General features: G+C 37.0%; 1 protein-coding gene across 1 annotated transcript in view; it reads right to left on the reverse strand.

Annotated features, from left to right (window-relative positions):
- Nucleotides 1-24,402, reverse strand: part of WWOX (WW domain containing oxidoreductase) — a 489,613-nt gene that overhangs the window by 450,547 nt on the left and 14,664 nt on the right. The window contains exon 5 of the mRNA XM_032122101.1: nt 15,013-15,119. Within this exon, the coding sequence (XP_031977992.1) occupies nt 15,013-15,119 (107 nt within the window). The remainder of the gene's footprint in view (nt 1-15,012; nt 15,120-24,402) is intronic.

Here is a 24,402-nt window from a genome sequence, read left to right on the forward strand (position 1 = left end):
CAGGACATTTCTTCTTACACATGACCATTTTTCCTGCACACAGATCTAGAAAGCAGGCCCAGGAACAGTTATACGTATTATAAAGTATTGCTATACATATATCATTCTGCAATCTTTATACATTTTTAAAGGTAAATGAAAAGGTAAATGAGAATTTATGTACTTCTGTACCAGAAATATATCAAGAGAAAGCTGGGATAAAATGAGGGTTATCAAAAAAAAAAAGCAATTTTCAACAATCTATGAAAGTTACAAACCAATTCTTGTTTCCCACCCATATTCAAAACAAAAACTGAGGCCTCTATCAAGTAAGTGTTTTGACCTTCTAATCTGTCCTTTTCCCATGTGCTGCCTCCTCCACCCTCCTCCACTCCTTTCAGCTCCAGACACTATTCCCTGCCAACATTCCTAACTGCAGACACCTCATTCCCATCCCACTTGGGGAAATACAGCCCCAATATTTGCCTTGACTGTGCTGTCCCACTGGCCCAGAGGCTGAGACTTGGAGTAAGGAGGGACAGGAGAATATAAGAAAGTATCCTTGAGCAAAGGAGCCACGCTTCTTTCACATTTGGTAAGTGGATGTGTTAAAGTTTTACAATCAATTACCTACATTATAACAAGAAACCCAAATGCCAATACAACTGATATTGGAATAATGATTTAAAATATTGTCCTTTTATCCTTCATATCTTCTCTCTACAAAATATACTGTCTCAGTTCATTACTAAATTTGAAGTTACTTGTTTCACAATAAAGCATCTTGGGAACCCTAAGAGGGTTTTTTTATGCTTGTCTGTTTGCTTAAAGTAGTGCATAACAGATATCCCATTGCAATAAAACTCAAAAAGAAAAAGAACCAAATTTTAAGATATAGAGAAGCTTAAGCAGATTTTAAATGCTTTAACAAAAGTATTTTGAGAGGGGGGAAGTTACCCAAAGTTTGGCTACTCTTAGTTCTGTTAATGTAACACTAAATTCACTGGGTAAGTATAAACCAGCGCTCAGTACAGTGCCTGACCCCCCAGCTGACTTCTGGATCATTCAGAGAAAGAACAAGTCCATGTTGCTGACCAGGATCACCAGCAGGAATATGACTTTCCACAGTATTACTGTTGCATTGCTTCTGCCTCCATGAGACTCAACCTCTTAAAACAGAGACAAACTGCTCATTCGCAGAAGTGAGATTCACCGAGTTAAAAAATTAAGTTGTACAGATCAGAAATCTAATCATGGGAGACAAGCTCTGAGAGTTTTTCAATCACTGTGGGGCTGCATCAATTTAAAGTCATGTTACATTAAAGAGAAAAACGTCTGGGAAAGTCTCCCAGTTGTCACTTTAGATTAGATTTGTTGTTGTTATCAGACTGTGCATTTTGTAGGCTTTTTTACATTTTAAAGATATTGCCTCATGCAGCTACACAGTGCATAAAGAAACAGGAAACATACCATTTTTTTAATCAGATTGCCTGGAGATGAGGAGTTTTCACAAATTAACTGGTAGTCTAATAAAAAAAAAAAAAGAAAAAGAAAACATGCATGCACATCTTCTTGAAGCCTATTAACATTTAAACTTTAACTACCTTAGAGTCACAGGAGAGCCACCCAACTTAGCCTTGCTCCACAGAAAGAAAGTTTCCATTCTTCCAACAATAAAACAGAGCACATTGTGGAGACCTCGTGTTGCTGGTCATCTCAATTACATTTTTTTTGTAAATTTCCAGCTACATTAATGGATTTATCCGTGTATCCTACACTAAATCTGTTACAGTGGCTCTCAGAATCAGGCCCTCATATCAGACAGCTGCCCAATACACAGACAACACAGGATTTTCCTACATAAAAATAAAATTGAAGAATTTCAGCTTATTTCTGCATGATTTCAAGCTGACCTCTGATTAACAGCATTTACCAGAGCTTTGGACAATTCTCTTAATTATTCTGATTGTCAAGCTGTCATGTAAAGGGTTCTTGAACATTACCACGTGTATTCACGTTGTCAAACACTGTCTCAGACAAGTGTAGCAAAGTCACTGAATATGTTGCCATACATTACTGTTTCAAGCAAATATTCAAAGTAATATTCATACAACACAATGATTTTAACTTGAATTGCATACGATCATTTTGACTATTAAAATTATACCTTCTGATATTAATTTGGGGGGAGGGGGGTATACAGCTTTTAAGTGTAGTATTTCAGTACTTACAATCTTTCTAAAAAATATAGTTAGTAGCACACCAGGCTAAGTTGAAATATTTACAGGATACTCTTTAAATCAAATACACACCTTTGATCTGGACCCTAACTTTTTGATATCTAAAGCAAAATAACAGGGTGTTCAGAACATGCAGTATCTCCCTTCTTGCAGTTTTTCACATTGAAAGAAATATTCCAAGACTTTATTAAGTGGGAAACCACTAGAAAAATTTGGGAAATGCAACAGTAAGTTGACAGCATGTAAGCAATGTCCATTCTGACTTCAGCAACATCAGCCTACCAGGGTGAGGAGCTACAGGATGAAATCTGTTTAAATATCTCTGACCTCCCCAAACAGCTGCCAGCTCTGCAGAAAGCTCTACAGTTTCTCTGCTGTAGAACCCCAACCAATGAAGCAAACTCAGGTACTTACAGAGAGTTGATTTTGCTGTTGTGTTTTGGTTTTGGAGTCACTTGATTTTCACTAGTTCGGTGAGACTTCAGTACCATGGGGAAATGAGGCCTTTTGAAGCCATTCATGATTTCATACTAATGAAGACTCTTCCTTTATACAAATGGAAACTCTCTTCTACTACATAATATTTGAGTGTTGAAAAAAAAAAAAAACCATTCCCAGTCTCCTCAGATGCCATAGAGGGACAGAGATGAACCAGACTTAGCCTAATTTCTATGGAAAACCTTTCTGCTCCAAGAGAAGACAATGCACCAGCAATGTATGGCATTTTTGAGCTTTACCACTTACTTGAGACCTACCATATTTATGGAAAAGACCACAGACTGACACCTAAAAATTATTCACAAGTTTCAGACTTGCTTTGTTTTTTAATGAAGGTGAACTTTAAGCCCTGTAAGGAACACCAAAAGGAAGAATTTTATCCCAAAGTATGACAACTATAACAAGCTATGCCTTAGAATAGTACATCTTTAATCTAACACCATAGTCCTAAATCTGTTCTGGTTCTACAAATGCCTCTAGTTATTTCCTTTTTATCAGTGAAGAAAATGAAATAAAAAGTATTTCATACTTAACACCAAACAGACCATGTTACCCCAGAAGACGTGCTTAAATAATTTAGCTGTTAAAAAGAATCTTTAACTATAAATGTACTAAATTCCAGCACAAAAGATTAACTACAAAAGAAATTAACACTGCCTTAGGAAAAAGAGATAACATTTTTCTAAAGCATTTCTAAAGCTTTTTGATATGCTATTTTTTAGAATTATATCTGGAGAGAACTATTTTTAAATGAGACTTTCAGAGCTGCTCAAATTGTAAAGTACCATTTGTGCGAGTCCAAGAGTTCTGTGGAACTCGGTTTTCTCCCATAAAGAAAAAATCAGCACACAGCCTTTACCCACTAAAAGAATGAATACCCAGCAATCAGAATTTGATACTCAAATAATATTCACCTAAAAAAATGTTGTTCCTGCTTCCATCAACAACTTTGTCACAATATATCAAAGCAAAATAACATTTTCTCCCCTCAACAACTTAAAAGTTTCCAGGGCTTTATCATCAGTCGAAGCAGTCTGTTTGCATTCTCCAATACAAACTGACAATCTAGTGATACAGTACATTAAAAATTCTCTGTAGTATTGACTGCCTGAAGCTGATGCTCCCTTGCTAAATGCAGTGCAGTTCAATTAACAGCTCTTCAATATACAATTTAATTTTTCTTTCATCTTGATCCACAGCCGAGCTTGAAATGAGGAATGTTGGAATAGATGTACTTTAAATATTGAAGCAAGTCTTTATAAATAAATCTATCAAACTTGTAATGATTTCTGTCATAACAGGACCAAACAGATGAACCTGAATGTCTGGGACTTTCAGGTTTGTGCATTGTTGTTCTCAGCCTTATTCCCTCAGTGAATTCCTGGTGTGGGAGAAGGCTCCAAAAACTCCCCCAAAGCAGTGGAAGAGCTTTTTCCTTACTGCACCACTCTTAGAAATTAGAGGAACAGATTTCTGCTGATGCTTTATAAAGTCTTTTGAATGTAAAAATCCAGCTTATCACTTACGTCACAACAACTGTCTTAAGGAGTTTTAAGATTTCTCTGATTATTTAAGAAGGTCATCAAACAAAGACGTACATGGCACCGGTTTCCATTACCAAATCTGCACTCCACTGAGAGACAACCAATCCTGAATTGAAAAGTAAATATTTAATGCATAAATACTACCCTGGATACCATTTTCCCCCCTGCAGTGTGAATGTACATAGTACACTTCAAATTTTCTCTAGGTAGTCATGCCATTTCATAGGAAAATGTAAGGTTAATTTAACCAGGACAGAATGAAATATTTCATTTCAAAGTTCCTCTAAGTGGGACACTGCTGAAGGAAGCTATTAATATCTCTTACAGCATGCATGCTCAAGGAAACATCGTGGATCAGCTCATTTCTCACAGGTATACTACACAGCTTTCCAAGTGGGAGGATTTACTACTCTTCATCAGAAGGGAAAACACTCCTCTTTTAAGCTAGAGGCATTTTCTACTCTTTAAACATATTCACAAAAACAAACCTGACAACACTTACTGCCTTAGATAGCAGAGAAGCACTGCTCACATGGAGGGCTACCAACGTGCACGAGAGGAGCTGTGCAGCCAGAGAGGCTTTGGCAAGAGAAAAACAGCATTGCAAGAACAGAAATCAGTTTCAGATGAACTCAATCAAATGTTCTTAATTAATAGTTAAGTGCACAGTGAAATACACAGGTTTGCCTTATTTGTGTCCGTATTTATAATGGTATTAGCTGAGATGCCAAGATTTTATTCTTAATTGTTATATTTCTTTCTTCTTCATGTATTTTTAATCATCTTATCTAGATTATCACTTTGAATGCTGAAAAAAACTTCATCAAACTAACTAGTCTCATTACTGCCACCATTTCCTTTTTCCCTTTATTTGTAGTCCTACATTTTAAAAAAGTATCTCAGTACCGTATTTAAATTGTCACAGAAATAACATTCAGCATTTACAGCAATTAACTCATCATTACTGAGAATAACTACACTAATTGGGATGCTCTACAAACCTGCAACACTGCAGAATTAAAAATAAACATAACAAAGATACAATTTACAACTAATCTATACTTACAATTAAAGTTAGTTTCAAGATTTATTTCATTCTATTATTTTTTATTAGCTACAGCACACAGTAAATGGGGTGTACTATGTTCTGCTTTGCAAACACCTAGATTATAAAACATAATTACACAAATTAATTAGAAATGAGCACATACATTCATGTCTTTGTTTGTAACCATAACATGTTAAACATGACTATATTAGTGAGTAGTTCCTAAAACTTATAAGCTGGTATAATTGAGGAAAATGTTAAAGCTCCCTGACCACGCAAGCCATAAACATCACAGAGAGGGTCACCACCAATTCAGATCTCGTGATGTCCTGTTTTGCAGCTACAGGCAGTGTGCAGGTCCTTCTTCTACACAGCAGAGTAACAATTCAGTGAGAACTCTCAACACCCAAAGCAGAACACAAGTGCAGACTGAAATTTTCCCTGAACTGGGTCTTGTACTTTCTTTCCCACCTACTCTCAAGGGTTCTCTGATGTCAAAGAGCCTAAAGTCTCTTCAGTTCTACCCACTGACTGGAAAGTTGGTTCAAAGCTTATTTTGCCTGGCTCCAGTAAAAACAAAGTAATGAAAACTACCCCAAATATTCATTTTGCTGTATTAATTCCATATTTTTATTTGATAAGCAAAGTTTCTTGTTGAAGTTAATGCTCTGTCTCAGTGACCTCAAATGAAATACAGGAAAGAAAAAGTTTAGCACACCACCTCCAAACGTGATTATCAAGATAAAAGGGAATTAAAGGATGAGAAGAAATTAGAAAGGACAGTAAATCAACAAAAAGTATGGTGCTTTACTTTATAGTAATAAAAGATTTACAGATATAATTGACAAGCACATAAATTAATAGTACTTTTTAAGCACTCTACTCAGCAAGTCTGCTTTCAATACATCTCCTACATTTCTGTTGAGCTCCAGCTATGCTTGTTTTATGTCACTTATGCTGCTCTGCAGTCATATAAGCCTGATAATTATCTTCAGTTTTATAAGGTATTGTATATCATGAAACAAGTCAGTGCTTCTTTTGATGCCCTCACATTAGTCCCTTGTCACTGTTAAAACTTCAAGTGATCCAGCAATCACTTTTTATTCTTTTTTCCCTTCTTTTTAATGCATAACAATTCTGCAGTTGTACTACACCATCCTGGAGTTACTATTTTCCTGCTCTACTATATTTAGTGCTACAGTAGGACCTTAAGATTTTTGGGTTTATCGTCAAGTATCCTTTAAACATTATCACACTCTCACAGCACTGCAGATCCACAAGTAGGAAGAAAATCTCTCTACCTTTCCTTCCCTGCACTGAGCTCAAACAAAATATATTTCTGTACTTCAAAAGATTCATTTACCCTATTGTCAGACTGGTTACAAGCCTATGAAAACAAATCTTAAAGAACTGATTCTTCACATTGCAGACTCTATGACCCATCAAATCAAATTCTTTGGGATGTGGAAACATCCATAAGTCTAAAACCACGAATGCTGAGTCACCTCTTTGGTTTTGTTTTAATTTCTGGGCAATTCTTAGGGTAAAGACCCGTTTCACAATGGTGACAGAGAAAACCAAGACAAGAACACAACACACACCAGGTTAGCAACAAGTGTGCACTGCACTTAACAAGCAAGACTCAGTTTTGTTATGAAGCATTCTGTTTCTACAAAACGTTGGAAGAGCTACAATTATTGCCCACTAACACACTGCTTGCAATACCAACAGATACTCCATCCTGTTCACTTCTGATAATGAAATAAACTAATAAAGTTGGGGGTTTCATATGAAAACCTAATTACATGAAAATGTGTAAGATCCTGAACATAAGCATGAGGCTTTTGTTTACTTTTTATAAAATTAAAGCAACAAATCTGGGGACAAAAATGACCCACCAGATTTCACCACGACTTCCACCAAAAAAAAATAATCAGAGTGCACATTAAATCATTTGCAAGATACACCACTGCCTGTTTAGTTTTAAAATGCAGAGAATGAAACTCATTGCAGAGGCAGAAGAGGAGCAGTGCTATAATTACAAGGCAGTGCCTGTGCAGCCCAGTTAATGCCGTGGTTTGACAGTGCAAGGCTATTCCTGCTCCCCCGAGCCTCGCTGCACACAGGGTTCACTCTAATTGGTTCCAAAGCACAACCCACCACCAGCAGCTCCTCCAGCCCAGCAATGGTAATTTCCACACGACTGTAAATAGTGTTTGCAAACAATACAAACACGGTAATAAGAGGCTAGGTGGGTAATTAATGTGGTTACAAAGCAGCTTATTTGCATTTTTATTTAAAACTGCCTTCTTTAAAAAGCTGCTCAGATTTCGTTTTGCAAAAGGAGCCTTGGTTAAGGAATAGAGCAGTAATTACTCTCTTTAGGGGTTCTTTTATACATTCTTTAGGGAATTAGAATGAAAAGATAAGCAGAATTATAAAAGGAATCATGTAAAATATGAAATGCACTATAAACACTTAGTACTGTATTTACCATAAGCTAAGCTTGTCTTCTTCATTAATGGAATATATTACAAGCTTATGTTACAATCAGATTAATTGTGAAGATGGTTTAAAAAAGAATATATATCCAGACACTTTAATTCCTCCTCTCCCAGAACTGACAACTAGAAATCCAGTGACAGCAGAACTCACTCTGTGTAAGAACACATCTATCTGGACTATAGTAAATAAGTTTTCAACATCAGCAACTTTAAATAGTTTTATAAAACACATTCAGAGAGAGAAAGGTTCAGGGAAAGACCAAACCCAAGTTGCACTAAATATATAAATTATCAGAGAAAGCCCAAACTTTGCATCCTGTAAGCTACACTGAAGCCAATGTACAAAGTCTACTTTTTTATAAAGACAGACATCCCCAGACAGGCTGGTGATATAGTTGAGTACACAGTGTCTCCTAGTGACTTTTAATTGAAGACCAAGCATGAAGTGCAGTTTTAAAAGGGGTTATCCTGAGGTCTGTTACTGTCTTGGGGGGAGGGGTCTTAAATTTTTTTTTTGTTAAAAAGCTCAAACTGCATTTAAGTAGTATTATTATAAAGCTTTAGGCATGGTAGGGATTTTGTGCCTCACATTTCCAGATTAAGAACAGCAGGGCTGTGCTAAAGAAACAAATTACCAAAAAAGATCACTTCAACATTTCTATGTATAAAATTCTGCTGACTGGAGGAAAAAAAATTAAGGAATAGTAAAATACTGTGACTTCTTTCAAAATTACATTTTAGAAACTTTTTTTAAGACACGTGTAACAGATATTGGAAGGTGAAGAGAATTATGAGAGTAGAAGTAATTTAGTCAACTCAAAAGACAATTCTTTACTGAAGGAAATCATGGGAAATTGTCTTACTATGTTAGAAACCTTACAACCTCATAGCTATGGGAGTGCTCAGTTTCTATCAGCTGTGTACAGCGTTGTGAATTCATACACACCTGGGTGCTGACAGGTTTGGGCTGCAAGCGGATTTAGGGTTTGCTCTTGGATTTGGGCAAGGGTCAAGGTCTAAGGGTTATCTCAGGTTTGGGGGTTGAAAGCTGTTAAAAGCAGCATCTCCCCAGCGGAAATAAACCCTGTTCCTGCAGCAGCAGCAGCAGCCAGTGCACCCTGTGAGGTGCTGGGCACGCTGCCCTCTCTGGCTGGTTGCTTTGTCATAATAAATAATAAAACTCTATCAGTTGTATGTATCCATACAGTACCAGGGCAGAGCTAACTGCAGTTAAGATGTAAGTCTGAAACAGGTCAGCTGTAGGCAGTACATCAACTCTCTGAGTAACTGGTATCAGTATTCAGGAGGATGCCCAGCCCTGAAAGTTAGAGGCTTTACACATCTGCTATATAATTCAGACTCTGTTTTACAGCAGTTTCATTACTAACCATAAAAACTGTAACAGTGGAACTGTATAAACAAACTGAACAGTGTTTTTACTGTAAAACATGAATGTAATATAAATATTTGCCTTTCCCTTTTCTCAGCATCTGTAATGAAATCAAATTCATGCCATATGTTTATGGTGTACAAAAAAAAAAATACCTCAACAATCCATCCATGTAAATGTTGATTATACTGTTCCATGTTTTTAACTTCATGGGGGGGGATCTTTAAGCATCTGTATTTGGAAAATAGCTTTGCAGCACACATCACTCTCTTAAGGTTTCTCAACTGAGCAGATTACTCACAGAAACTTACTGAATCCTTAAACATTATGGCCAAAATCTGGTCCCAATGAGTTGTTGCTAGTACCAGGACTGGTTAATGTTTATACTGTCAGTTCTCCACGAGTAACATAAGGTCTGATTGCATTGCAATTAGTTAATTAAAAGATCCCTTCATTTCAGAAAAATCTGGATCACATCTTTAAGAATCAAAAAAAAACCTTATAGTCAGCAGAAGCAATAATTCTTTAGTTGGAGTGTTCACAGCTGCAAGTGAGACAAGTTGATGCAGATTTTTTTTTTTATTGCATTACCAATTCATTTAATACAAGATACTGCCCCTTCCTGCAAGGCCTTTTCCCCCCAGCAAGGTTTGGATAACTACTTCTAACTTCATTGCTCAGCATGGGCATGGCTTATGCATTGGAAAATGAAATATGTCCATATATTGCAGGCTTTTCTAATTGTATATTACACTGTGATGGCCTGTGAGCCAGCAAGACATAGTTTAGGATATCTTGCTTTGAAACAAGACAATTCTTTATTACAAAATAGTAACAGAATATTGGAAGTAATATTCTCACAGAAATGCGTGTGCTTTACTTGTAGGATGTTCTGAAATACTTCCTATTTTGAAGATTATTTTTAAGAGCTTTTATTTAGCACCACTTTGAAACCCTTTGATTCTGTACTAACAGACTGTGGCTTCAGTCAGTATTTACTACATCTCCAAAACCATCTTCTAGGCAGTCTTCAGCTTTTCCCATAAATGAAAACCTGTCACTAACCATGAGGAGGTTTACAAAAAATTCTAAATCAAGGACAGCAGTGGAGACAAAACACTAGACAGGAAAACAGTGCCCCTTCCTCAAGGGGGAAACACACACAATGACCACATGAAAACTGCAGCCCATGGTCTGGTAAATGTGCCCAGATTGCTTCTTGTCTTTCTGCACTTTATAAGATCACAATTGGAATACAAAGACTCACTAATCAGGTTTTAATTTCATTCATTTACTTAATCAGCAAGAATATAAATCACTCCTTTGGTGAAGAATACTTCAGGGGAAAGGAATACAGCAAGGAGTCACGTTTGTTTGGTTGGTTTTCTTCATAGCTTTTCTCTTCTCTTGTCACATCTCTACCTTGTAAGTCTCTACTTAAAAAGCAAACTCAAATGTTCTTTTTACAATTTAATCTAACCTTTAATGTAGCTGTAGGTTTAACACTGAGGAATAATTACCAAAGAAACATTATACTTTTTATGAAATATTAAACTTACAATTTATCTTTTAATATCTACTTCAAAGACTATTTGACAGGAATAAATAAATGAGAGCTTCTTGGCAAGAAAAGCTGTGATTTATGAAATATTTTATTCATTCATATTCTTAAGTATTTTCTTGAGAATACCACTAACATCTGGAGCTACGCAGTCTTATCCAAACATTCTGCTCATACTCAATTAGAAAATTATATCAATAATAATGTAAAATAAATTACCTAGCCTCTCTTCCTGGAGCATAGATTTCCACGTTCGTCAGAGCAACTGTGTGTACAAACAGCACTGTAGTGTTTTTCATTAAGCCTCAAAGTCAATTAAGCCACGAATTGGAACAATCATTCCTCCTTTGCAAAGTATTGATATTTTTCTTGGCTGCTTTCAGGCCTTTTCACTACTCAAGGAGAGATTTATATTTGACAATTTCTTTCTGATTAAAATGAATCATAACTCTAGAATTCTAATTTCCTCTTTTCCGAGCAAGAAATTATCAAACAGTTTTAAATTGATATTGAACGTCATCGTGCATGAACACTCATTTTCAAGATATCAAATGTAAAGCTATACTGATCTCTCTTTTTATCTGCTGCCTTTACATACTTTCTCTTCCTTTCCCTGTCTATATATATGCACGTGTATAAACATTAGATTGCACCAATACAATCAACCATACCCCTCCATAAAAATTATATTTGATAGACCAGCCAGACCAGTCACACTAAAACTTGTCACAATGCTTTACACAAGGCAATTACCCTTTATTGGCAATATTAGCAAAATTCTACTGTAGTCTAGAAAGAAAATAACTGGAATACTGAAGGTTGAAAACAAATGTCAGTTAACCAAAGTAATTAGCAACTTTATATGGGTAATCCCTACTCAAATGGCTCAAACTCCCTATAAAACAGCTCTTCAGGCATAAATTGTTACAAACAAAGTTCTCTAAATTTGTCTACAACAACCAGTTAAGATCAGTTTGCATTTGCTTTTTAAACATAATGGCAGCTAATCTGAAAAAAATCTTATTTTCTCACATTATTCCTGCTTTTTCTCTAAATCTAAACAATTGGATTTTCCCAAGCCATTTAGCCGTCCCATTTTGTCTTTATAAACTTGATTTTCAGCTTTCACTACAAGCAAATTGAAACTGCATTTTTTGCCTAACAACTTATTTTACAGTACAACAGGCCCAGAGCAAAGCTGTGTTTCTGCAGACACTCAGTCTGTGGCATTCCAGACAGGGATGTCACAAACAGACTCACTAAGGGAACGAGCTGGGTGGTTTTCCTTAGTACTGTTGTTTTATGTAGTGTGTACTTTATTTTCAAATGCTGCATTACACTAGGTTTTATTTGGGTTTGGTTTGTTTTGTTGTGGTTTGGCAGAAGAGGTGGTTGGGTTTTTAAGAATTACAGTTTTTTCCATATATGCTGCAGGTTCTAGTTAATACAGACCATCAATTAGATAATTGTACCAAAATTTTGTTGCACACTTTTAATTATTTTCTCTTCTTGCAAAGTATGTGGAACTCTTTTGCATGAATGAAGAATGGAAAAGGAAACAACATCTAAACCTTGAGTACTAAAGGATACTGTCCCACAGAAAAGTCAGCTTGGGGTACACAGTGCTTTTGGTAATATACATGTTTTAATAGAAATACCAGTTATATTACACCACGGTAGTAAAACTCCACACTTAGGACAGGTAAACACACTAGAACTCAATTTGGCAATGGTTTGGGGGTTTTTTTGTTATAAGAGCATATTTCATGCAAATTAAAAGAGGTTTGGGAACGCAGCTGAAGAGTAGGAACATATTTATCAAATTTCTACCCCTCAAATTACTGGAGGAACATTGTATTTATAGTGCAGCTCAGAGACTTAATCTCAAAGATTTACAGGAAAACATAAAACAAGTAGGTAGCACTATTCCTACTGAAAATACTACCTGAATACCATCAACACGAGGCTTTGTAAGGCTGCAACCTAATCAGCTGTATTTTTCTTTAAATTGATTCCAAATTGAAAAGTAAATCAATTTCTTTTCAATAATTTTGCTTTCCCTAGGAACAGAGGAGACAAAATTCTGTGCACGCTTTTAAGTTCCTTCTAGCAGAACAGTTGCAGCTACATATTGAGAATTCATCTGAATCATATGCAGAGGTTGTTAATAGTTTTTTAAACTCTTTCATTCTTAGGAAAGAATTTTCAATTAACAACTTCCTGTAGTTACACCTATAAGCTAAAAATTAATATTTTACATCAATATTTTAATATTAGAAGCAAATCAATCAAATTAATCTTTGTCTCTTTGTTTTCAGTAACTGATTTTGGGGCGGGTTTTTGTGTTTGTTTTCCTCAAGATTGCTTACAATTTGATGTAAATTTTAAGCATCTTGTAATTCATCAACTAATTCTCTCCTGGTTACACACTCCAAGTAATTAAAGTTCAGTAATAACTTATTCTTTCTGCTCCAGCACCTGCATTTCATTTGTTTATTTTCCCAGAGTCATAAATCTGAGGGACTGTCAAAGTGCCATAATATTAGTGCAATAATCAAAGTTAATTAGTCCCTCTCAATAAACAACAACAAAGCCATTACAAAGATGCATTGAAGGTTTTCCAGCTACCCAGTTTACAGATGAGACTCTTTTTCTGAACAATTAGAATTTGAAAACTGTTAGTAAATAAATGTAGTCTTTCTGAAGTAATTTGACCTTCAATGTTCTTCATTCAATTAACAACTCATTAACTTTTGGTGAGATAATGCAGGTATTAAGCCAAGTATTCTGAACTCCCATTGTCTTCAAAATGCTCAGAGATATGGTTAGGATTAAGGGGGTAATGGGATATTTTTCAAATAAAAGGTGCTCACCACTGCCTAATTTTAGTAAGATAAAACCCATATAAACAGCCATATTTAGCTGGACTGGGACTATCAAATTCAAAAACAGAATATCACCAAATCCAGTTCTATTGAAAGAGAACAGACACTATGCTGGCCTCTGTTGGAATTCTCTTGGAATTCCATGCTATTGAAACTAAAAAAAAAAAAAAGAGAGAGAGAAAGAGCTTTAATGGGATGAAAGCAGCAAGGAAGACATTTTACCCAACCAACCTTTAACTGTAAATCATTCATATGATCTGGGCAAGAGAAAAAGGCCTAAGTCCAAAGACTGTTTTTTCATGAAACTTGTGGTTACAAAACTTAGCAATATTGTAAGCATCACTTATCTGGAAATGTGTGTAAATAAGTACCGTTTGTTTTGCATTAATAAATATTGTAATTATCTGTAGATTAATTATATGTAAATATTAATACTACTGAGTGCTCTCCCATGTCATCTGGGAGCAGCTGAAGTACTTTGAGAGAGAGCTCAGGAAAGAAAAGCAAAACACTCATCACTAATTTTAGCTGGAAAGAAATAAAAATCCAAGAATCTGATCCTTTGGTCTTTTATTCATTTAAGTGTAGAGATGTCACCACATTCTCTCCTGTAAGTTAGCAGTCCCAGCAAGCTCAGACAAAAGTAGCCTGCAATCCTTGCTAGCCAGTAAATGATTGTGGGAGGAATAAATTAAGACAACTGAATATATTTTACTAAGGGCCTTAGGAGATCATTAAAAAAATGGGGATCAGAGAAGTTAGGAGTCAAAGAGCAACAAGGGCATAGATGGGACTGAAAAGCTCGTGTTTGTGTGACAAAAATGGGAGAAAAATGAAAGAAAGTGGGAAGAAGATGGAAGGAAAAACCACTGGGACAGACTGCCTGGCAGCAGGGCTGCTGGGCCTGATAGAGAGAAAAGGAGAAATATTCTTGTGTTTGATAAGTACAAAAATGTCCCTCTGAAATCTCTCACTGTGGAAAAGCTATGGGCAAGACAGTGGCTGTTTTGGAGGACTGTGTCCATCCTCCTTCAGTTAGTTGTTCACTTTGGTTCTGGAAATGCTCTTTCTTACCAACCAAGCCTTAGGGGTTCTTCCAAACATTTTTTTCCCTTACAGAGCATCCACAGGTACCATGGACAACAGCACATCAGGCCTTGCAGTCCAACACACTCATAAGGAATGAAAAACCTCTACCACCCATGTACCAGCGACTGAGCAGGGTGTTACAAAATAAGACAAATTACTTTTTCCTCAGATTCTTGCACGGCAGTGCTGTATCTGTTTAACTGCTTGCACTGCACAGAAGACTTCACATCTTGGAAAGCCCAGCTCTGTGCTGGGCACTGTGTGCATCACTCACCCATTCCCCCAGGATGCGCTGCACGGCGTCGTTGCCTCGTGCCAGACTTCTGCAGGCCAGGATAACATACGCCCCATGCAGTGCAAGGGACTTGGCAGTTTCAAAACCTAGGATAAAACATTGTCCCAATCAGAAACAGATCCCAGTAGCAACACAGAGCTATAAAATTACCTGAAAACACGAGCCACACATTTAAGTACAGTTAGGCTTACCTGCAGTGTGACAACCTGACAGTCACCTGGACTCAGCTTTTAACAGCACACATGAAGAAACACAGACACTTCAATTTGATCAGGTCTTTTGGACAGTAATTGTATAAATTTTGTGCAAAACAGGTTTGGCATCTTCAAAAAACAGACTCAGCTTCTCTGCCTACCACTGTCCTCAGCTCTTCCAAGAGCAGGATTGTATTTGCCCCTTCCCTGTTTGACTGTGAACAACATGCCATACAGAGAGACTGCAGAGCCACTGTGCCTGGCAACTTCACACTGGAAGTGTCAGAGTATCCAAAACTGAGCTCAGGGCTCTTTAGATGCACAGTTAGCCTCAAAGTCATCAATCTGAGGACCACCGGTGGCAGGGGGAACCAAATATTCTGGTTCACTGTTCAATTCACTAATGAAAAGCTCCATAGAAGTTGGTCCAAAGTAAGCTTCATTTAATTGGAAAAAATCTGTGAGAATTTACACCAGGAGATGAAGACTTTTGGGGAGAGAAGAATGCCCATGAAGTGCAGAGAACTGAGCCAGAACCTGGGTTTCTATCAGGAGTGAGCTACTACATATTTGTGATGCACTCAGAGGTATCACAGGGTGTCCATCTCCATGGAAAACTGTGACAATGCCAGGAATTGCCTTCTAGAGAGGCGTAGTGTGGCTTAATGAGTTCAATTAGAAAAGCTTAAACCAGGAAAGGATCAAATTGAAATGCCCAACAATTTGAGTATGTGAAGAAGTCGAAGAAAACAGGCATTTATTTTAGCTTTATAATATTTAAAGCATGTTCATGATTTCCTGTTAAAAACTGTTTACAAAAAAGCCCGTTAAGATGGGCTGTCTCACTTCCAAAACACCCTGGAGCAACAAAACCCAGTTACAGCACAAAACATAACTTACATTATAGAAACATCAGACACCAAGACAAATTTATACAATTTTCTGCAATTACATACTTATGGTATTTAAGCCAAGCAATTTTCCTGTATCTCTTTTAAAGCCATTCACTGCACCAAGCAACTTTAATTACCTGGATAATTCATTGCATGCACATGAATTCAGCTACAGCATATGCAAAGATTTCCCTTGTTCCTAATTCCACTTTAAGCATATTTAACTAGAATTTCTCATGTAACTAATATAAGACATACCAGGGTACTATCAGCTAGCTGTTATGCTTGTTGTTTTGCACAAAAACCACTTATTTTGACTAGCTGACCATATTATTAAAAACTAGTTGGAATGCCTGGGAATAGTTTTTGCTATTGTTAAACAAAGATCGAGAGCTGGTGACCAGATTAATTAGCAAAGCGTGATGATGTTTTGCTCACTCTACCCCATGTCACACTGTGCAAAATAATAAACTCTGCAAAATAATAAATTCCCCTTTTATTCCCATTCTCCCCTATAGTTAATAACTCGATTCTCATTATAAACTAAGCAAGTTACACGCTGTGAGTTTAGTTCATTTTGTGCTATCTCGACTCTTCCCTGCAAACTTGGAGATCAGTGTTAAGCACTTCTCTTCAGGATGTCCTTGCTCTTCTCTGAGCTTCCAAAGAATGATCCTTCACCCTTAGGCAGACATGTTCTGGATCTTTATGTGAAATCATGTGCTAAAAAAACATCCATTTGAATGCTGCCACAGGTGAAGCGCTGATGTATCTCCCCATCAGACATATTTTAAACTCATTCACAAACACTCCTGCACTTTATTTAGGACACCTATATATATATGCAACTTCTAACTGGAACACCTGAAGGAGGAGTTTGGAAGCACCTCGGTATCCAAGTCTTTTCACAGCTTTAGCTCTCTGGTTCTTCCACAACAATTAATGTGTCTTTGCTCCCCCAGTATCAAAAAGCTTACACAGGGGGGAAAGCTCCTAGCAGGGTGGAAAACATTTTCTGTCAGATTCACTCTGCTAAACTAAGTTTGCCAACAGCATTTGTTCTTCAGCAAAATGCAGCTATATTTTCAATATACAGTAAATTTTAAAACCTCAACCTAACACATGGATTGAGTAATGTACAGAACCATTTAAACTCTATGAATAAAAATCTTACCTCTCTATAAAAACTACCATTAAAGCACGATCCACACTGAATGTGGTTTCATGCACTGAAGTTAAACCACGAAGATCATAAACACCCAAACAGTAAAACATTTTAAAAAAAACCACAGTGGGCTTACATAGAAAGAGAAGCCTAAATAACTATGTAAGGGGCATGCACAATTAAGAAACCAGAGCAACCTTAATTCTTCCTACAAAAGTAACTCTGTGGACTTTAAAAGAACCAAAGATTTTCTTAAAACTTCACTTAATCTGAGACTGCCACCACTTAGTGACACAGCCCTTTCACAGTGAAGGGACATTAACAGCAATGACATTAGGTTCTTTTCCAAGAAACAAGTGATATCCTCCAGTGGCGAATATTCCCTGTACCACAGCACTATTGCACAGCTATTTAACCCAGGTAAAAGAGAGAGCACAGCCCACTGCCAACAAATTATACGCTAGTTGTGGGGGTTTTAAAAGTAGGAAAAACTACACTAGAAAAACAGCATAGAATTTCAGACTTGGGCATCAAGGACAACCAATTACAAGGAATAAAAGAGACTCTTCCCCCAAATGTGACAGGAGAATAACGTACTTAAATAATGTCCACTTCGGAAAAGTAATCACTGCATTGTATGGAGTATTTAAATACACTATTTTGAGCAAATGTTTTATAAAACTAATTTCAAGCAATTGCCCTGGAAATCTCAAGTTTGTGCTGAGATCAACTACTCTTGCTGCTGGTGCTATGGCTGAACGAGCTCTAATCCGACACTCAGAAGTGAAAATCCTCTTTAAGAATAAGACATACATGGGGGATAAACATTATGGCACAGTTCTACATCACCAGCTAACCTAAAGGACTGGGAGCAGAACTAACAAGAGAGCTACAAGCCCATGGGATTTGCTAGAGACATTTAAAACCCTTCAGCCCTTTCTTACAGCATTCGTTCATAAAGACCCGGAAATTAGCACTCAACTTCATTCTTCATCTTCTATGATGATTGTTCAATACTCTCACGTTCCTGGCTATCTGCAGTCGACTCCTGCCACTGAATTTTGGTGCAGATTTTCAGCTAATGGTGTCAATTAAGAAGCAGTTAGCATCGCTCAATTAATGCCAACTACACTGTGTCAACACACACCAGATGAGTACAGGGCCCTGTCCAATGGTGCAACCTCCTCTGTAAAATGGAGAAGGGGATTCACTGAGTGGAAAAGCTTTTCAGTGATTTCTTGTTTAAACAGGCAGCATACAGTCCATCAGTCACCGGGGGACATTTTGTAAAGAATTTGCATCAGGCCTTTACATGTTTTAAAACATTCATTTATTTCAAATAGGAGGAAGTTTGAATACAGAAGAAAAATTCCAAAACATTTCAGACAATAGCAAGTTTTCTTCAGCTTCTCTACCTTTGCCCAAATACTCCAGGATACCTTGGAGCTGTCCTTTACAACACATTTGAAACACAATGATGTCATCTTTCTTTGATGCTTAGTTCTCAGTGTAAAAGCCTACAGGGTTTGCTTGCAACAAATGGTCTTTAAAACTCAAAACAGACTCTCATCCCACCTGCTGCATCTCAGCAGACAGACTGTTTTCTGACTTTTGGGACTCAAGAGAACTACATATAAACAAAAAAGATACTTGTGTCCTAGAAATCACTTAGATTTCTTCAAACGTGGAAGACCTAAACACCAGTGACAGTGAATCATTTCATCTTATTCAACACTTCCTCAGAAAAGGAGTAAAGAAGATTCAAATGTGCTACAGATGAAGCTATAAAGAATTCTGGGTAAGCAAGCTTCTTTTCAGGCTGAAATACTGCAACACCGAGGTGTGATTTAGAGAAGAATCTTCTGCAAGCAGGATCACTGCTGCCTGTGCTGGTGGTTCCAGAGTGCAACATCCAACAGAGCTTGCACAGGCACGTGCAAAACATCACATCCTTGACAAACTCACACATTTCAGAGCCAAAAAAGCACCACGCATTCCATATCCGAATATCTTGGCCGCATCCACTCTGCTTCAGTACGGATATTTAGGATAAAAATCTTAAGAGACACATTATTCAACTTGCTCCAAATGCAAGTGTTCAAGCAACTAAAACACCAAGATATTTTAAGAAACTTGATCTAAAATGAGAAATTCCCATGGAATACTAATGCTGCCTTTGTTTCCATGTGTTTGCAGGCACATGGCAATGACACATACTGATATTTTTCATTGCAAAGTGTGATGTTATATGAAAGACACATCCTGCCTCTCCCTTTGTGTGTAAATTGGACAAACGTGTTTTTCTTGGAGCCATGAAGCACAGAAAAAGCCAACCCAAACGAAGCAGGATGAGTAATGCATTGGTTCTGTTTTCCATCTAACCAACCCAAAAATATGCACTCCTTACACTTTTTTGCAATTCACTGTCCTGGGCAAGGCCAATTTATTCTTAACAGTAAGTGCACTGCTGTTGTCACTAACAAAACCCCAAGATATTTTGTTTTCTCTGAAGGGAGCGCAACACTAAACAAACATTTTAAAACACCCTTAAATTAATGGGATTATAAATATCTGCCGCTTATTGTTGCTGTAAAAAATTTAAAATGTATCATTTGAGGGAAAGAAAGCTGAGTTTGTGACTGATGGTGCTGCATGCAAGCAAAAATCCAGCACAGTGCCCATGTCAGGCACATACATCACAAATACACTGCAACTAAGAGCCATGGGGTTGCCATCAGATCTGGTATCTGCTCCAGTTCACTGCCCAATCCTCCAACCCCACTCTAGGATGCCACAACATTAAGGAAGCTGGGACTTGAGTCCTTTCAGCTGTTTCACCCAGCTCTGATCAGTATCTCAGCTACCCAAAGGTCCCACAGCAGACCCAAACAGATATTGCTGATCCTTCACCATGCAGAGGTGCTACTATCCAATATAAACTTTGGAATAACAGCCAAGGGCTCGAGCCTGGAATGAGAATGCAGCACATTAAATACAGAGCCAAGCTACCTGTCATGTCCCAGGGTAAGACCTTGCTTGGGTTGTGTCAAGGCAATTCCCACCAACCACTAAATTTCCGGCCCTAAAATACGTGGAGACAGAGTGGTTTACAACTAAGATAGTCTTAAAAGAGCCTAATGGAAACATGAGGGGAGACAAAACTAAAACTGAAATACTAAACTACGCAGAACATCCCAATCAAGGTTGGTTTTTTTCACTTCCCAAGTCATCTAAATACAAGCAGGTCCTGTAATGTGCCTGAACAGATGAACAGGGGCCAGGGATTAAACTGAAGGGAAGAAGGAGAATCAGAGATAAGAAATTAATTTTCTGTCAAATCCCAGTCCTGTCTTTCATATCTACTCCTTGCTTCAGATGTACATCAGTGACCAAAAATCACAGTCAGAAAGGGTTCAGAATTGTATCTTCCATTTCAACCAAGGCCAAAGCTCTTTTGAGATAAAATGCACTCCTTTAAGGGGGGGCAAAAACCCCCAACTCTCAGCTTTCATTTTTTCATCTTGCCTTTCTTCATCTATTACCAAATCCCAAACAAATTTTGACTGAATATTTCTTACGTGTATTGTATAAGCCCAGTGGCCTATGGAATTTTACCAATATTAAAAAAAGTTGCAGAAATTAACACAGCTGTTCCTATCTTAGCATCACATCTGCAACTGGGGATTATTCTGTTTGAACTTTTTGTTCTCAGTGTTTCTTCAAGCATAGAAGAAATCCATGTTTTCTTTTGATTGTCTTTAAAAATGACATTGTGGCTTCTTGCAAGCAAGTCAGCCAGTTTTCCTAACACAAATCAATTACTGTATTTAAAAAAAACATATCAAAGTTTAGCATTTGGCTTTATCATTTAATGTTTAAGGAGAATTTATTAAAGAGTTTATTTTTCTGTTTGCATACAATTTTTTCCATTGTAACAGATAACATATCATGAAGGCAGACAGGCATCTGAATCTGAAGCAACTCAACACACAACTTCACATTTTCTAAACAAAAACAACTTTTCCACCTAAAAGTGCATTTAAACGTATTATTACCAAGTTAAGTCAAATAGAGTTACACACATTTTAAAAGAAACCTGAAAGAGCAGTCTGTCTCAAAATAAGCAGAACTTATTTTAGTGTGACTCATATTCTTTATTTTAGTAAAAACCCTAAATTATTCAGAATTACATATGCTTATATTCATAAGGGATAAAAAAATATTTTGTTAGACTACAGTCATGTTAACACACCACTTCTATTTTTACTGCAAAATAAACACTTCCAAATTAAACATTTAACTGAAATCTGGAGTAGCAGAAAACAACAAATCTGCCCATAACATAAGTCAACATCAAACCAGCATCTTGATGAAATCTAGATCAGGTCTGAGCAGTCAAATTTGATGTGACATTTAGGGCACTCCATGTCTCAGCAGTAATTATGAAGGTTTAGCAGCTCTGGGATAAGTGACCAGTTCTTCTGTTCATTTGCTTAAATAAAGCCAGTCTCATTATAAATACTGTAACTTCAATACATTATTAAGGAAATAAATAACATTTTTGTGCATGCTACTGTAGCCTCGTCGTTATTTAACAGCACAGCTGAGGTGAGCTAAAGAGAGGTGGTGGCAACAAAACTTACCAGTCCCACACAAACCAAAGGATTTACCCAACACCAGCAGCAGCAAAGGCCAACAAAAAAGAGACTTCAGTTTCTATCTGATCCACACACCCTTGAAGGGGGTTTGTGTTCTGGAGAATGCGAGCCTTCAGAGCATTCCTAATGGAACATAAGTCTGATCAGACATTCAGCATCAACTAGATTTTAAAAGCTGTTTCGAGGGGTGGGGTCTTTGCTTTTTATTTCCCCCCAACTACTTTCCAAAACTTCGGGGCTTTTTTCCTCCCTTATTGCTATGATTTTTAACACACCTTCTTAGACAACCTTACACAAATGACCAGAAAAATTCCCAGAGAATTTAAAATTTATCTTTGACTGTGTCTCCTGGGCTTTTTGTTTTTTAAATCAGATATTTAAAAAAACAAGTTCCAAGTTCAGAGAAATGGGGTTGGCAAACATTTCTTCTCTAAAGCTGCTCTTTGCATCAGCAGTAGCTTTAGGCAACACAACAGTTTTTCCCACCAAAGCAAAAATGGAGAAAAAAGCCAGAAATTGTCTAGTTTCTTTTCAAGTACACTTCTGTTCCTCTGTTAGCCAACACTGTCATAGGTTTCTATATTGCTGAGCCCTAATTAAACATAACAAAAAAATTAGTTGCATGTTTTGAACCTCATTTTGGCAAGTACAACAGTGCAATGTTAATAAAAGAAGTAAATTCAATAAAGAGGAATACTTCATCCAAGGCAGAATAATTAAAAGACATACTGTGCTGTCAGCTAAAGTGCTAGATCCTCCCAGCTTTAATCTCAAAATCATTTCATGAGAAATGCTCAGTGTTATGTAAAGATACAGAGAAAGTGCTACAACATAAATTGGACCAATTTTTTTCTTAAAACAAACTTGATATTTATTTGTATCAGTTACACAAACAGTGAAATATTTTAAAATGCACACTAGACATTTTACAGATAAATAATAAACCAAGGTTCTGTTCTAAAAAGCTCACAGTTCAGCTTACAAAAAAAAGAGATGTCTTAGAGAATCAAACACAGAGCCAGGTCCTATTTGTATCGAGGGGAAAGGAACAGACTGAAAATTCAAACAACACTTCCTGATTGCTGGCAGTCACCACCCACCACTGTCTTTGGGCCACATGAGATAAGACAACTTGTTTAGTTTGGCAGCAAAGGAAGGTTTTAATAAAAAAGTCATTTGAGGATCCTGCAAAAAGACCTGAATATGGGGAGGATGCAGTTCATTGATCTCTCCAGTTCAAAACTGGCAAACCTTTGTGTGCGCTTTAAACTACGAAGGGAAGAGGGAGATGGGAAGCTGTTATGTAACTCAAATGATCCATCATGTGGTTCCGACATACAAAGTAAGGCAGGAGATGGAGTTCTGAAACAAAAGATGGAGAATAAGAACAGTATTAACAAAAAGTGTCTGTACACAAAGCAAGAAGAATGGAAAACAAGCAAGAATTAAAAGTCATCAATCACAACGTAAGGCCATGGGCAAAAAAAAAAAAAAAAAAAAATTAAAAAAAAAAAAAAAATCATCGAAGACCTCTCTGCCACATCTTCAAGAAGTGCATCAAAACGTGCCATGCATCTTCCCACACCAAAATTAATTTGTATTTTTTCAGAAGACATTTAAAGTCTACCTGCTAACAGCTGGAACACCAGCAGCCCACCCAAGAGCTCAGTGACAACCATCCTGTAAAGCCAAGGACCAATTACAGCTACATACTCCACACCAAGTTTTTTCATCTATTCTATCACAAAGCCTCTCTCTGCCTTACATTCTAGATACATAACTTTGTTTTGCTAGAGATGAGTGTTTAAGGTGCCAGATGCCAAGACCAGAACCAGGAAGTCCCAGGCTCTATTCCCTGGACCACAGCTTCGATTCAGACACAGTGAGACACCTTCTCAGAGATCGCAATCTTCATTCACTCAGGATGCCAGAAGGGTGCTGCCAAATAGGTCATGCACATTTTTATGCACTCCTCTTTGCTTAGCAAGGCACAAAATAATCCAATTTTACCTTCAGAATTAAAAATCTTTCAGCAAGAGTAAGTTTATACCCCTCAGCATCTGCTCACAGCTGGACACAGACCCAAACAAATAAAGCTTTCTTTAAAAAAAGCTTTCTTTTCTAGTTGCCATATTTTCTACTCTTAATATATCTTAATTACTCCCTCTGCTGAAGAATTAAAATAGCATTCAGAGAAATATATATTTTATCTTGTGACAGAACAATCCAGCTCCCACTTTAAACTGGAATATGGACATGGACATATGCCGTAAATTTAGGTAATTTACTGCACCCATACATGGCTCCATAAGTAAAATAAGGTTAATAACACATTTCTCAAAATCTTAAGTAGCATAATTAATATCTACAATGTACAAATGTACAGAAGCCAGACATGCTGCTCATGCTTGCTAACAGCAGAAGAACAACATGATCAGAATCTCTCACAGTTCCTGAAT

This window comes from Corvus moneduloides, chromosome 12, assembly GCF_009650955.1.
Source record: "Corvus moneduloides isolate bCorMon1 chromosome 12, bCorMon1.pri, whole genome shotgun sequence".
Taxonomy (NCBI): domain Eukaryota; kingdom Metazoa; phylum Chordata; class Aves; order Passeriformes; family Corvidae; genus Corvus; species Corvus moneduloides.